Genomic DNA, 13,511 nt, shown 5'->3' on the forward strand with positions numbered 1-13,511 from the left:
ACCCGTCCTCTTACCTCCTCTTAGCAATAGCAACACTATCGAGCTAACCAAGGCTTTTCAGTACATTATATTTTCTGTTAGCACTAGCGACTTCATCATTGTCCTCCCTTTAAAAGGAGATCTAACCAAGGTTTTAAATCAATTTTCCTACTTCTTATTATCATTATCTGCTTTATCACTGCCTCACGATAGATCTTTGTTCGCTATATACTTTTGATGGAGTATTTCTACCTACTCTCCACTACCTTGATTGTATGTATGTGTGTGTGTGTGTGTGTGTATATATATATATATATATATATATATATATATATATATATATATATATATATGCACACATATTTGATCATAGGGATACACACATATTTGATCATAGGGATACTCCTTTGCATTGTCTCTACCAGGTGTGATGATATTTGCTTGGTGTTCAATGAATCTCATTGGCTCATCTTTTTTCTTTCAGATCCATTTGTTGTTTGCCCAGATCTTCCCTGCAAAACAGGTATGGAAATTCAAATGAGAGAAAAGGGGTAGCTGTACTAAGATGGGCAGTACAAACATACAGAAAATGGCATTTTCGTTGCGACAATTCACAAGGTATACATTTGGTCATATGTACTAAGAATATGTTTATGAAGACAGCCACAATATACTAATTAAAATATTTATTGCGCCCTCTTAGCGAGATCTTTACCATTGCGAGAATAAACAATGAAAGGCAGTTTAATCCCATCAGATTCTATAGTGGAGCCCCCACCGTCACCCCCAAATAAAAATATCTTTCTATGAAAAAGCTTTTCATAATCATACAGTAACCACTCGCTAACCACTTGCTGTTTGTCTGACGTAAAGAGGTGTCGGGTTTTAAGAACTACAATAAAATCAAACACACATACATTTATAGTGCTCAATATATTTTAAATGTATAAATCATTGCACTGAAATAACACTAATGTGGTTTGGGTAGGCTACACATTACATTATGTAAAAAAATATATGAATCTGTACAGTAGGCCTATATAGTAGTAAAATCAAATAAATACCTGCCCCACTTTCTTTTTGCTTTAGCATGTAGGCTACCAGTAGCACAAAGTAAATCGTGCTGCTGCCTTCCACACAAGTGTACAATGTGAATAAATGATTATTTTAAAATGATTTTAGTTTTTTGTTATTATTACTTTTAACTTGGCCTACTTAGTAGCCTAGACAATTAACACAAAATATATCATGGTGCCACATTGACAAGTTATGATATTTACAGAACAGTCAATTCTCGTTGATATGCAACAAATTTTGCATTATACCATTAATTGGTATTATCATGAGTAGCCTATAGGCCAAATGTATACTGTCAATGTTAAGTTTTACAGGGGTGCAGTGGTAAATTGTGCACAATTGCAAACCACCTGCACATTAATAGAATAGGCGTGTTTCCTATTCCTGTACAGATGTTCAGAATGAGCTGGAGGGGTTAGCACCACATGTGTGCAGTCAATTGTTCCCAAAATGTTGGGGAAACCAAAAATGTCATAGATATTTGTTTGCAAGGCTTGTAAGTACACCCTGCTTTTAGGGAAAAATAGGTATTTGAGTGTTCACCTTAAAAATACATTGAGTACAACTGGCAACGCACAAGAAAAAGCTGACTGGGAAATGCCAGCAACAGCTGCCACAGTCCCCTGAAATGACCCTGGGAAAGATAATGCAGGGTGGACAATAGTTTGACCACTGCAGGGATAGCGTGGCTTCTCTGGGTGACAGGCTCCAGGTAATCTTTTAAATTAGACAGCAACTCAAGAATTATGTGGCTGTCGAGCCTCATATCTCATAATCTCCACCCATTTTTGCAAATTTATGCAGCAATGCCCATAATTACATATTCAACTGAGGCTGAACCGCAAAGACAAACTGCTGCCGCAAAGCATTACCTAAAAAGTTGCTAACAGCATTGTGCTTTTGTTTACCCTAGACTTCCGACTCGTTTGGAACTGGGTTTGTGACTATTGTGACAGCCGCAACACTTTAGTACATCTACCCCACATCCCAAAGTTTCTTTCTATTGAAATATTTTCAGCGTAGTGCAGGGATTTCCATAAAGGCTTTTTACTTTCCTTGACAATCTAAACAGCAGCGGGTCTCAATAGCACTGCACCTTGTCTGTGTATTGCGTAATCCTATATACCTTTTCAGGGCTGGGATTTAGTCACGGTGGTTGTGGGTGTCACGGATTCCGTGTCTTGCTAGTGTCTGCGATTTTTGCGTGACTTGCGGTGATGTCAGTAAATTGTGTTCCATCTGTATGTGATTTTATTGGAAAGTGTTTCTTATTAACATAAAATTTTGCATTTAAAAAAAAAACAAACATGTTTATTGTTTATTAATTTGAAAAAATAATTACATATTTTGAGCTCCGATAACATACTTTACTGTCTTTTTTTTTTTTTTTTTTTTAGAAAAGAAAAAAAATCTGTATCAAACTAAGATCTTTAAATACTTGAAAGTTATGTTAACAGTTCAGTCTGTGTGTGTGCGCGCGCTATACTAACAGCCAGCATTCGCTGCAGGACATACTGTAGTAATGTGAATGTGTATATATATAATGCAGTTCAAGTTATGCCACTAGAGGTCAGTAGCACCCTACATACTTATCCTCTATCTAGGATACCGTGGGGTCGAGGAAGTCCATAGAAAACACTAATGTGTAGGTTTCAACAGAGATTGTTCTAATAAAGACATTGTGATTAAAGTTATACTCTTGCATCTTGGATCTCGGGTTATTACATATGGCGACGAGGAAATCTGGCGACTTGTCATAGGTCATTGAAAACGGAGACAACAAAGGAGAAAAGTGTAGCTGCATAGCTTCGACCCAACCTGCTAACATTAGCGAGAGCGCTTACAGACAACGGAACATGGCTGCCACGATAGGAACAAGCGCTGTTTGATAGTCAGCTACAGACATGGGAGGAATATTGCGAAGTGCTGTCGCATTTTTTTGAAGCAAATGAGATTGACAATGGCAATAAAAAGAGGGCGATTCTCTTAAGTTTGGTAGGAAGCCAAACATATAGTCTGATGAGAAATTTGTTAAGCCCAGATAAGCCAGGGGACAAATCGTTTGACGATTTAGTTGAACTGTTGAAAACGCACTACAACCCAAAGCCCAGCGAAATAGTTCAACGCTTTAAATTTAACTCGAGAAACAAACAGGCGAATGAGAGTGTGACTGAATATGTGGCAGTGCTACGAGAACTGGCTCAACATTGCAACTATGGAGATAGGCTAAAGGAAATGTTACGGGACAGGCTAGTCTGGTGTAGACGATGATCGTATTCAGCGCAGGCTGGTAGCAGAAACCGAGTTAACATTTGAAAAAGCACTGAAACTTGCTCAGGCATTGGAGACAGCGAACAAAGACTTTCAGGATTTACAATGGCAAAGCAAAGGAAGCAATGGTGCTAACTGGAAACATGCTAGCCAGGCTACAGTGCAAAAGCTAAAAACGTGGAGGGAACCACGAACTAGCTGAACTATGAGGGCATGTTATAGATGCGGTGGTGAGCACATGGCGAATGACTGTCGTTTTCTTAAGGAAATGTGTCACAGATGTGGAAAAAAGGGGCACATCAGGAAAGCGTGCAGGGCGAGCTCACCTGTGGAGAAAACCAAACCTAGAGGGGGAGGAAAACAAAGGCAGGGAAAAGTGGGGAAAAAAAAACATGGGGCTCATCACATTAGTGAAATTCCTGAAACTGGGCCACGATTGGATTAAGGAGTTGGAATTAAACTGGGGCACTGTAAACCAGATAGGTAGAGACAAAACAACACTCCAGAATGTGTTGAAGAAACATGAGAATGTATTCAAAGAGGAATTGGGGACATTGCGAGGCCCACCGGCTAAAATATATGTTGACAAAGAGGCAACACCAAGGTTCTTTAAGCCAAGACCTGTGCCTTATGCTATGAAACCGAAGGTGGAGGCTGAGCTGGACCGCCTCTTGAGAGACAAAATAATTGAACCAGTGAAATTCTCTGAGTGGGCAGCTCCCATAGTCCCAGTGCTAAAGCCTGATAACTCTGTGAGGATTTGCGGAGATTACAAACTTACTGTAAATCGGGTATCCAAACTGGAACAGTATCCCATTCCCAGAATTGAAGATCTTTTTGCAAAGCTCTCAGGAGGGGCAAAATTCAGCAAATTGGACATGAGTCATGCCTATCAACAGGTAATATTGGATGAGGAATCAAAAAAGTGTGTAACTATAAACACACAAAGGGTTATTTACTGTGAATCGTCTTCCATTCGGGGTTTCATCCAGTCCAGCTATCTTTCAGAGAATTATGGAGGGTTTGCTGCAGGGAATTCCCCATGTAGCCATTTACCTGGACGACATCATGGTGACGGGCAAGAATGATCAGGAGCACCTGCAGATGCTAAGCGAGGTACTTCAGAGAGTGAAGGAGGCAGGCCTACGGCTAAAGAGAAGTAAGTGTACCTTTCTGGGAAGTGAGGCTGAGTTTCTGGGTCACAAAGTGGATGCCACAGGACTACACCCAATTAAGAACAAGGTACAAGCTATCCAAAATGCACCTGCACCTACCAACATAACAGAGCTTAAGGCTTATTTAGGACTATTGAACTATTATAACAGGTTTTTACCTAACCTGTCAACACTGTTGGCTCCACTGCACAAATTGTTGAGAAAAGACACAAAATGGCAATGGAAAAAAGAGCAGGAGGCTGCTTTTGAGAAATCTAAAAAGCTAATGCAATCCAGAGATATACTTGTGCATTACGACAGTGAGAAATAGCTGATTCTGTCCTGTGACGCCTCCCCCTACGGGATAGGAGCAGTACTTTCACACCTCATGCCAGATGGGTGGGAGAGACCCATAGGTTTTATGTCAAGAACACTCACATCAGCTGAACGAAACTACTCTCAGCTTGATAAAGAGGGACTGGCTGTGATTTTCGGGGTGCAGTGGTTTCACAAGTATCTCTATGGTAGAAAGTTCACCATATGCACAGATCATAAACCGCTTCTTTCACTCTTCAACGAAATGGTTCTGTGTGTCACCGAGGATCCAGAGGTGGGCTGTGACACTGCGGGCGTATGAGTACGTGATAGTCTACAAGGCGGGTAAGGACCACGGCAACGCAGACGCCTTGAGTCGTGTGCCACTGCCAGACACTTCCCAATCCACAGGTCTGGAAGACAGGGTGCTGATGATGGAAGACATAGCGATGGTGACCGCAGAGGAGGTGAGAGTGTGGACAGGTAAAGATTCCATACTGTCTAGGGTGAGAGAGTACGTTTTAAGGGGGTGGCCACAGCAGGGGGAAGGAACAGATTTTACACCTTATTCTGCTAGGAAGACAGAATTGAGTGTGCAAGATGGTTGTGTCTTGTGGGGGGCACGTGTCATCATCCCACAGCGAGGACGACAGACTGTGTTAAAACAGCTGCATCAGTGCCATCCAGGGGTTTCGCGCATGAAGGCTCTGGCCAGAAGTTATTTCTGGTGGCCCAAACTAGACGAGGAGATAGAGACACGGGTAAAGGCATGTAGCAAGTGTCAGGAACACCGGAAAGCACCAGCCACAGCCCCGCTACATCCTTGGGAGTGGCCAGACAGACCCTGGAAGTGATTGCACCTAGATTATGCAGGACCATTTATGGGGCAGATGTTTTTGATACTCATAGATGCTCATTCCAAATGGATGGATGTTTACCCGGTAACTTCAGCAACATCAGCTGTTACAATTGACTGTTTGCGAAAAAGTTTTAGCAATCAGGGATTACCAGAAATGGTAGTTTCTGATAACGGCACCTGTTTTGTCAGCTCAGAGTTCAAGGAATTCATGAACAAAAATGGCATTGTCCATGTTACATCAGCCCCGTTTCATGCGTCTTCCAACGGTCTCGCAGAACGAGCTGTTCAAATATTCAAGACGATGATGAAGAAAGCAGGAGAAGGAAGCATGTCAACTAAAGTGTCAAGGGTACTATTCAGCTATAGGTTAACACCTCAAACTACCACAGGACTCTCCCCAGCAGAGATGTTACTAGGGAGGAAACTTCGGTCTACGCTTGATTTAGTGCATCCCGATTTAAAGAGAAAAGTGGAATTTAAGCAGAATAAACAAAAGGAACACCACGACAAGCACACAAAGGGGAGGAGTTTTGGAGACGGAGACTCTGTGATGACAAGAAACTTCAGTTACGGTCCCAAGTGGATACCAGGAGTCATTGTAACAGTGACTGGTCCTGTATCTTTCAAGGTAATGCTGGGAGATGGCAGAATAGTACGCAGACACATAGATCAGATCCTGTCTAGACAACAGGACAACACCACTGGGTCAGAGGATATTGTACAGGACACACCTGCAGAGGTTCTACAACCACCAGCTAGAGTAACCATGCCAGATGAACTTGTTCCAAACAATGCGGACACTGTCTCAGAGCAGCTTGCTTTGAAACCAGAGGAACAAACTGGGAGTTCCCCAGAGGTGGGCAGGGACAATCAAAGCATGGCACAAGCTGTGCGTCATTCCCAAAGAACTGTCAAAAAGCCTGGTTACCTGAAGGACTTTGACTTGTAAATAAAAAAAATTTTAAAAAAGTTTGAAATTAAATGTTTATGTACAGTTAAGGATGGACTATTGTGTGTAGTTGTTGTTACAACAATAGTTCAGAGACATCTAGTGTATTAGTGTTACATTTTGTTTATAACTGTGTTTAAACTGTTTCCAAATTTTAGAGAAGCTGAAATCTTAAGGGGGGGTGAATGTAGTAATGTGAATGTGTATGTATATAATGCAGTTCAAGTTATGCCACTAGAGGTCAGTAGCGCCCTACATACTTACCCTCTACCTAGGATACCGTGGGGTCGAGGAAGTCCTTAGAAAACACTAATGTGTAGGTTTCAACAGAGATTGTTCTAATAAAGACACTATGATTAAAGTTATACTCTTGCATCTTGGATCTCGGGTTATTACACATACATGAACAGTTTTCTCTTTTTAATTTAAATTATTGTTCCACTTGTTTAACTGTTGTACGGTTGCTCTTAATTTTATGTACACGTCTCTTGTCAGCCCCACACCCTCTTTGTGTTATCCACGTGTGTGTATTTCTCGCCCCTAGTGTGTTACGCTTCCCGTCTGCTTACCCTTTCCCGTTTGCATCTTTATTCTCTGTTTAGTTCAGCGCTTATAAATGCTACTGTTATTTAGTAGTCACTGTTGCAGAGCAGAAAAATAAGCAATTGAAATTCCTCGTCCTTCATTGCTGGACGTGTGCACACCAAGCCCCACAATATGCTTTTATTAAGACATTTATTTATTTATTTTTTATCCCCATGACTTTATTCTCCCCATCATTTCCTCTGTGATTTTGAATGGACTGACCGTGACTGTTTCCGTGACAAACTCCTAGCCCCAACAATAAACAACCCTTTCAGTTAGCAATTAAATGGATAATTGTGAAAAAAGGTGTTTCTCAGTAAGTTTTGAATGTCTTTGTGGTTGAAATCCAGTCATCTTAAAGCATCCATAGCTAATCCAAGGGTTTGTATCCGGTTTAAACTTTGTTACACCACTGCCAGACCATGCTTGGTATATGTTACCTCAGCTCACATACACTGTCACTGTCAGACCATGGGGTTTCAGAACACAGCCGGTCATTGTTTTAGGTCCAGGAGTGACCTGAAACAGAAGAAGCACTCTTTACAGGTAGAAGCAGGTTTTACCTATATCTTGTAGAATGGCATCCACCGTCATTTTATCTGCAGTATGTGGGTATTTATACCACATTTATTTCGTATGTCATACCATGTAGATATTTATGGTACTGAATGGTATTTTGTAAATGTGGCTAACATCACAGTACTTACTATATGTATGAACTGGCACATGTCTACAGTATAAGCATGTCTGCTAATGATAACCCTAATAATAACCCTTCAGGTAGTAAACTAGCTGATTTGCATGATGGGGTATTTTCATGTATTTTGCATCTTCTCTGAAATACCAGCAATGCATTTCTTTGTTGCTGTGGTAAAAAAAAAAAATAGCAGGCTCCACCAGCTGAGCAGACAGACAGAATATGACAGCTACCTAAAGTGTAAGAAGATAAGCACCACTGCTACCTACTGCTATCCTTAAAAGATGCTGAGGGTTGTTCAACGGAAAGCGACACCATGAGACCGGGTATGAGTTCACCGGTTTCAGTGCAAGTAGAGAATTGCAATTGGTGCAGTTGTGTATGAATTGCTGAACAATAAGACACAGCAGTTTTGTACGGAAACTTTATGTAAATTAGGGATACAGAGTGCCCCCTATGGGCCTTAGTGGAAGCTGGGTCGACTCTACATATTGCTGTGTAGCCCTTCGGTGACTTCATAACCAGTGAGTGCTACTCTTCCAAAGGGGTTTCAGAAGGAGGAATACAGTAGGAATGGTTTGGAGGACTCCACCATGCTGGGCTGAGAATTTTGGGCAGAACTTTGTTTTTGAACTTAATTTATGTAAATCTGTGAGTTTCCATTTGCTTTGTGAATAAAAAAAAACAAGTTCTGCTGTCTCAATCTCAGCAATTGAGAGTTAAGTGAGTTCTGTTGTCAGCTTCCAACCATATCAGGGACAAAGATACAGATTTATTGTGGTGGTCTTTGTCCATCTGTCCATACATCCGTATGTCAGTCAAACCTCAATGTGACCTTGATTATGCATGAAGTCTGGCTATGCTACATCCTGGAAACTGCTTACCTGAAATATGAATGGCATTTGTTAGATACTGACTGTGCTGTATTCCACTGGGGCTGGTGTCATCATGTTGCCTACTGTAGTCAAGCAGAGAGAGACTCTTCCCTTTTCTCCTGCCAGATGTTGGATTGAGTGAAACTCTATTGTATGTTTTTGTTTTGTGAGCATGTCACCACGACACCTGTAGTAACTGACTTCCTCTTGCTGCCTGCTGTCTCATTACCAGTGCATCTCAGTGTGAGCAACCTGCTTCATGCCTGTTTTGATGTTTCATCTCAAACACCTTGTCTGCATGTAAAGCTAAAAAAAACCTGGAAGTGGAAGACACATCAGTTTTATGGACCTCTGTCTTTCTACACCACCTAGCCCTCCAGATGAAAAGCAGGAGAGGCTCGTGAATAAACCCGCTGTCTGTCTACAACACATACACATCTAGATTGGAACCCAGGCCTCTAGAGGTGAAAGGCAGGAATGAGAGGCTAGTGAATTAGCCCACTGTCTGTCTGCGCCACCATATTGGAACCCAAGCCTCCAGAGGTGAAAGGCTGGAGCGGGTCCACCTAGCCCCCCCCCCCCCCCCCCCCCTTTAAACTCTTGTTTTAACACTCCCTTGCAGATGGGACAGAGCCTTGGAATGAGTACCCAGCCCCTGCAGAGGAGGGGAAGGACCTCTCAAACCCCAGCTCTATCCCCGCCTCCATCTCTGAGGTCAGGCACCTGTTTAGCTCCCTGAAGGCGAGCCAGGACCCCGATTCCTACCCCAAAATGGTGGCCACCCTGGCATACACTGCCCAGAGAGCCAGGCTCACCACGGGAGAAGACAGGGAGCAATGGACCAAGATGTTCATTGACACCTTCAAAATGGTGTACGGGAATATCATGGGGGACCCAGATATAGCACTAGGGTTGTGCTAAACTAGTCAGCAATGGCAGCCAAAACTCATTAATGCTACCCTAAAGCAAGTCAGTATTACTGCTATATGCAATTAAGATCATACTGATCCCCTTTCTTGCTTCTTTCCTGCTGATGTAATTTATTGTAGGTATCTACAGATAGATATAGCCACTGCTCTTTATCGTTCCTCTGAATCATTCTGGCTTTTAGCCTTCATTTTGGTACAACTAAAAACTGGATGGTAGCAAAAATAAATGACAAAATGCACTCCCAATTGATATTTGAGCCAATGATAAATTAAAGTGTCATCATTGTCCAACCCCTAGCATTGTCTGGAATGAGAATCAGATACCAGCCTCTGTATGGAACTATAAAGGTAAAGTCATTTCAGGTCCAGTCGTATACGAATTCACAAGAACTCTAGGGAATAACAGTCCTTTAAAAGTGGAATTGTGTATATTTTTTTATTTTTATGAAAGTTAGGCAATGGCAGTATTTAAAGCCAGACAGTGCAGGCAGTGTGTTAAACTGATCAAAAAACATGCTCCGATAACGTTAGATTGTAAGTTAAGTTTCAAACAATAGAAGGAAATGTGTGGCCTTGACTATAACATGTTAATACTTGGTTGATTCTGTGGTATACTATTGTTTTTAATGTGATTTGATGAAGTTTCTTTAAAGTAACCCTTTGGATACAGTACGTCTGACATCAATATATCTATATGAGGATTCTTTTCCCAATAATGCATTGCAATGGAAAATTTCATATAAAGGTTGACTTGGCTTGCTAGGAGGTGTATTTTAGTATTGTAATTTAGCAGTTTTCCTTAGCTTGTCCCATGTTTAAATAATTAATTTAGTTTACCATAGTTTGCCATGTTTATTAATATGCTGTACCATATCTCTGGGCTTTATAATGCTTACCTATTCTTTACATTGTTCATATTGTAGGAATCCAATGGAATATCATATCATTCCAGCATGTACAAGGAATCCTGTTTCTCCAATCTTTTTAAGAAACCTTTTTTTTTTAGTAAAAACTTGATCATTCCCATAAAATGGTTTTATTTTTCTCAAACAAAATATAGAGCAACTTGCATTTTGGCCTTGATATATCTGATCCAAAAGTAAAAGCTCGGTCTTCTCTGGCAAGCATGGTCTGCATGCTAGCGAGTATTACGGTTGTTTTTGACCAAACAGAAAACTTGCACAGTTGCTCTTATACTTCAATGTGAAATGAAACACTGTAGTGGCCAGTGATCCGTAATGAATTCAATGGAATATGGTAGAAATCCAATGGATTATGGTAGCAATCCAATGGAATATTACAAGACCATCAGATATTCCATTGAAATCCATATGGATCTGCAGCGGTTGTTTCAAAGTGTTATTCCATTAAAAATCTTTATATCATCTCAGGTATGTTACAATTCACTGTCTCAATGTATTGAAGTGATGCTGTAACCCTGTGAATGTATAAGTGCCAGGCACATATCAGATGTTAAATTGTCCAAGATGACTGTAAGAAGCATTTATATGTAGATGGTCTTTGTAAATAAACAGAGAAAAGAAAGAAACATTAAACTAAATAAATGTATTGAATGCAATTCAGGATGTACCATGTGGTTTATTTTGTTTTTAATTTCTTAACCCTTCGTTCATTCATTCAACAATCTTGAAGTTTTAGAAAACAGTTCATTTTTAAGGCCTAACTCATCTTAGACCAGGGTTTTGAGTTGGCCAATTTAGCTGATATTTGTGCACAATCCTGGGTATTGGACAGAGTGCTTCCTCTATGGGCTTCATTTATATGTAGTTGCTACATTGTTTGCTAAAAAATGTTGCTTTGTATGGTCAAAGTTTCTGGTGATTGGAGTGTTCTATTGCTTGATTTCTTGAAAAGTGCTGAATGACAATGTCTTAGCATGACATAGAGCAACAAAAAAAAAACTACTAAATATTAAGTTACAATTGCATGTTTTACATGTTTTTGATATTTCAAAGTTTTCTCAGCTAACAAACAAAAAATGGCCCAAAGCTCTTGTACATTTTTCAGCCCTGCACTTAATAAATAAGTTGTATGATAAGCACGGAGAAATTAAAAACATGTAACTGATTGGAAAAGCAGTAATTGGTTACAGCAGGAGAGCCAAACGCGAGGATTCTAACTCCCCGAAGTTAGCACCTCCATGCAATGGTTCACATGCTAGACAATGACCTGGACTGAATAGGGACTGATTTCATGAAGCATGTAAATGTGATTAAAAACAACTGTATGCTTCCAAGCAGGGAAACTAACTGTGTTTTTGTCCCTCAGAGCTTGCCGTAGCACAGTGCACACAGCGCCCAGTCGACATCGTCTTCCTGCTGGATGGCTCGGAGCGGGTTGGCTTGGAGAACTTCCGCTACGCCCGCACCTTCGTGGAGGATGTGGCACGGCGGCTGATCCTGGCCCGCCGTGAGGATGACGAGCTGAACGCACGCATGGCCCTGCTGCAGTACGGCAGTGAGGCCGAGCAGAGAGTAGCCTTCTCCCTGACACACAACCTCACCGTCATCGCGGACAGCCTGGCGCAGATGAAATACCTCGACTCCTCCTCCAACGTGGGCTCCGCCATCATCCACGCCATCAACAACATCGTCAATGACCAGAGGGGGCGCCAGAGAGTCGCCCGGCGCAACGCGGAGCTTGCCTTCGTCTTCATCACGGACGGCATCACCGGCAGTAAGAGCCTCTCAGAGGCCGTCACCTCCATGCGCAAGGCCGATGTTGTTCCCACGGTGATCGCCGTGGGGGACGATGTAGACATGGACATCCTGCTGCAAATCGGACTGGGAGACCGGGCGGCCATCTTCCGTGAGAAAGCCTTCTCCCAGCTCTCCAGGTCCAGCTTCTTCGATCATTTCATCAGGTGGATTTGTTAGTAGTGCTGTCACGGGGGGATATATTATTGGATATAAACACAGAATCTTTTCTTGACATATCAGTAACTTTTTTTATGAGCTGTTTATTTGTGGGTTAGAATTTTAAACAGGAAAAAGAATCACGCAATTATTATTATTAATTTTTTTACATTATGGTGCTGTTGTTAGAGAAGATTTGGAGACTGTATTTGTGTTTCTCACTGAGTATGCTTCTGTCACTTATCTGTAATCTGAAGATCTGTGGATTTCTTTTAGTTTTTGTTTCCTGCAGGCCACAACTTTGGTCCAACATGTTAATTGTTTAATTAAACCATTAAACCTCCCTCCAGCTCCAGAGTTGTCCATCTCTCTTTGTGGTTTTCTTAAGTAAACCATCTTTCAATTCATGTCAGCCTTTAAAAGAAATGTATCAAATCATGAGCTTTTACATGCTGTAAACTTGTACCCAGCTCCAGAATTGTTTTACTATAAAAGGTGCTATAAAGTACAGTTGGAATCGTGTAAAGTTGTAATCATGTCTGTTTCCTGTCTATGAAGTTACAACTGCAATTTGTAGACATATTAATATTAATGCAGAATGTGCAGGACATGAAGGAAATACTTGTATTCAGTACATCTTCAGTTGAAAGTGGTGTCTCCCATGATTCCTCGCTGAAAACTATTTTTGCAACCTATCCTGGGATTTCATTTTAAATATGAGGGCGTTTTCTATATAGCGACTTTTAAAGGGAAGCAAAGGGAACCACTGTAATACAAACACCTGATGAGGTTTGTCATGTCAAGCAGTGTTTGCATCAAGCTGTAAGTATGTAGACACTGCTGAACTTTCTGATTATTACTCACAGTCCAATACACCACACTCATGGACGAGCATTGTACATAACGCTGCATTCCAGATAGGATTCACTTTAATCAGCTATCCAA

At 41.2% G+C, this 13,511-nt stretch overlaps 1 protein-coding gene across 3 annotated transcripts in view; it reads left to right on the forward strand.

Annotated features, from left to right (window-relative positions):
* LOC121322000 (collagen alpha-2(VI) chain-like) overlaps positions 1-12,910 on the forward strand; it is a 40,601-nt gene extending 27,691 nt beyond the window's left edge. For all 3 annotated transcript variants that reach the window (XM_041261418.1, XM_041261420.1, XM_041261419.1), the window contains exons 28-29: positions 464-502; positions 11,980-12,910. In XM_041261418.1, the coding sequence (XP_041117352.1) occupies positions 464-502; positions 11,980-12,587 (647 nt within the window). In that variant the 3' untranslated portion in view covers positions 12,588-12,910. The remainder of the gene's footprint in view (positions 1-463; positions 503-11,979) is intronic.
* Positions 12,911-13,511: the final 601 nt, after the last annotated feature.

Source organism: Polyodon spathula, chromosome 10 (assembly GCF_017654505.1).
Source record: "Polyodon spathula isolate WHYD16114869_AA chromosome 10, ASM1765450v1, whole genome shotgun sequence".
Lineage (NCBI taxonomy): Eukaryota > Metazoa > Chordata > Actinopteri > Acipenseriformes > Polyodontidae > Polyodon > Polyodon spathula.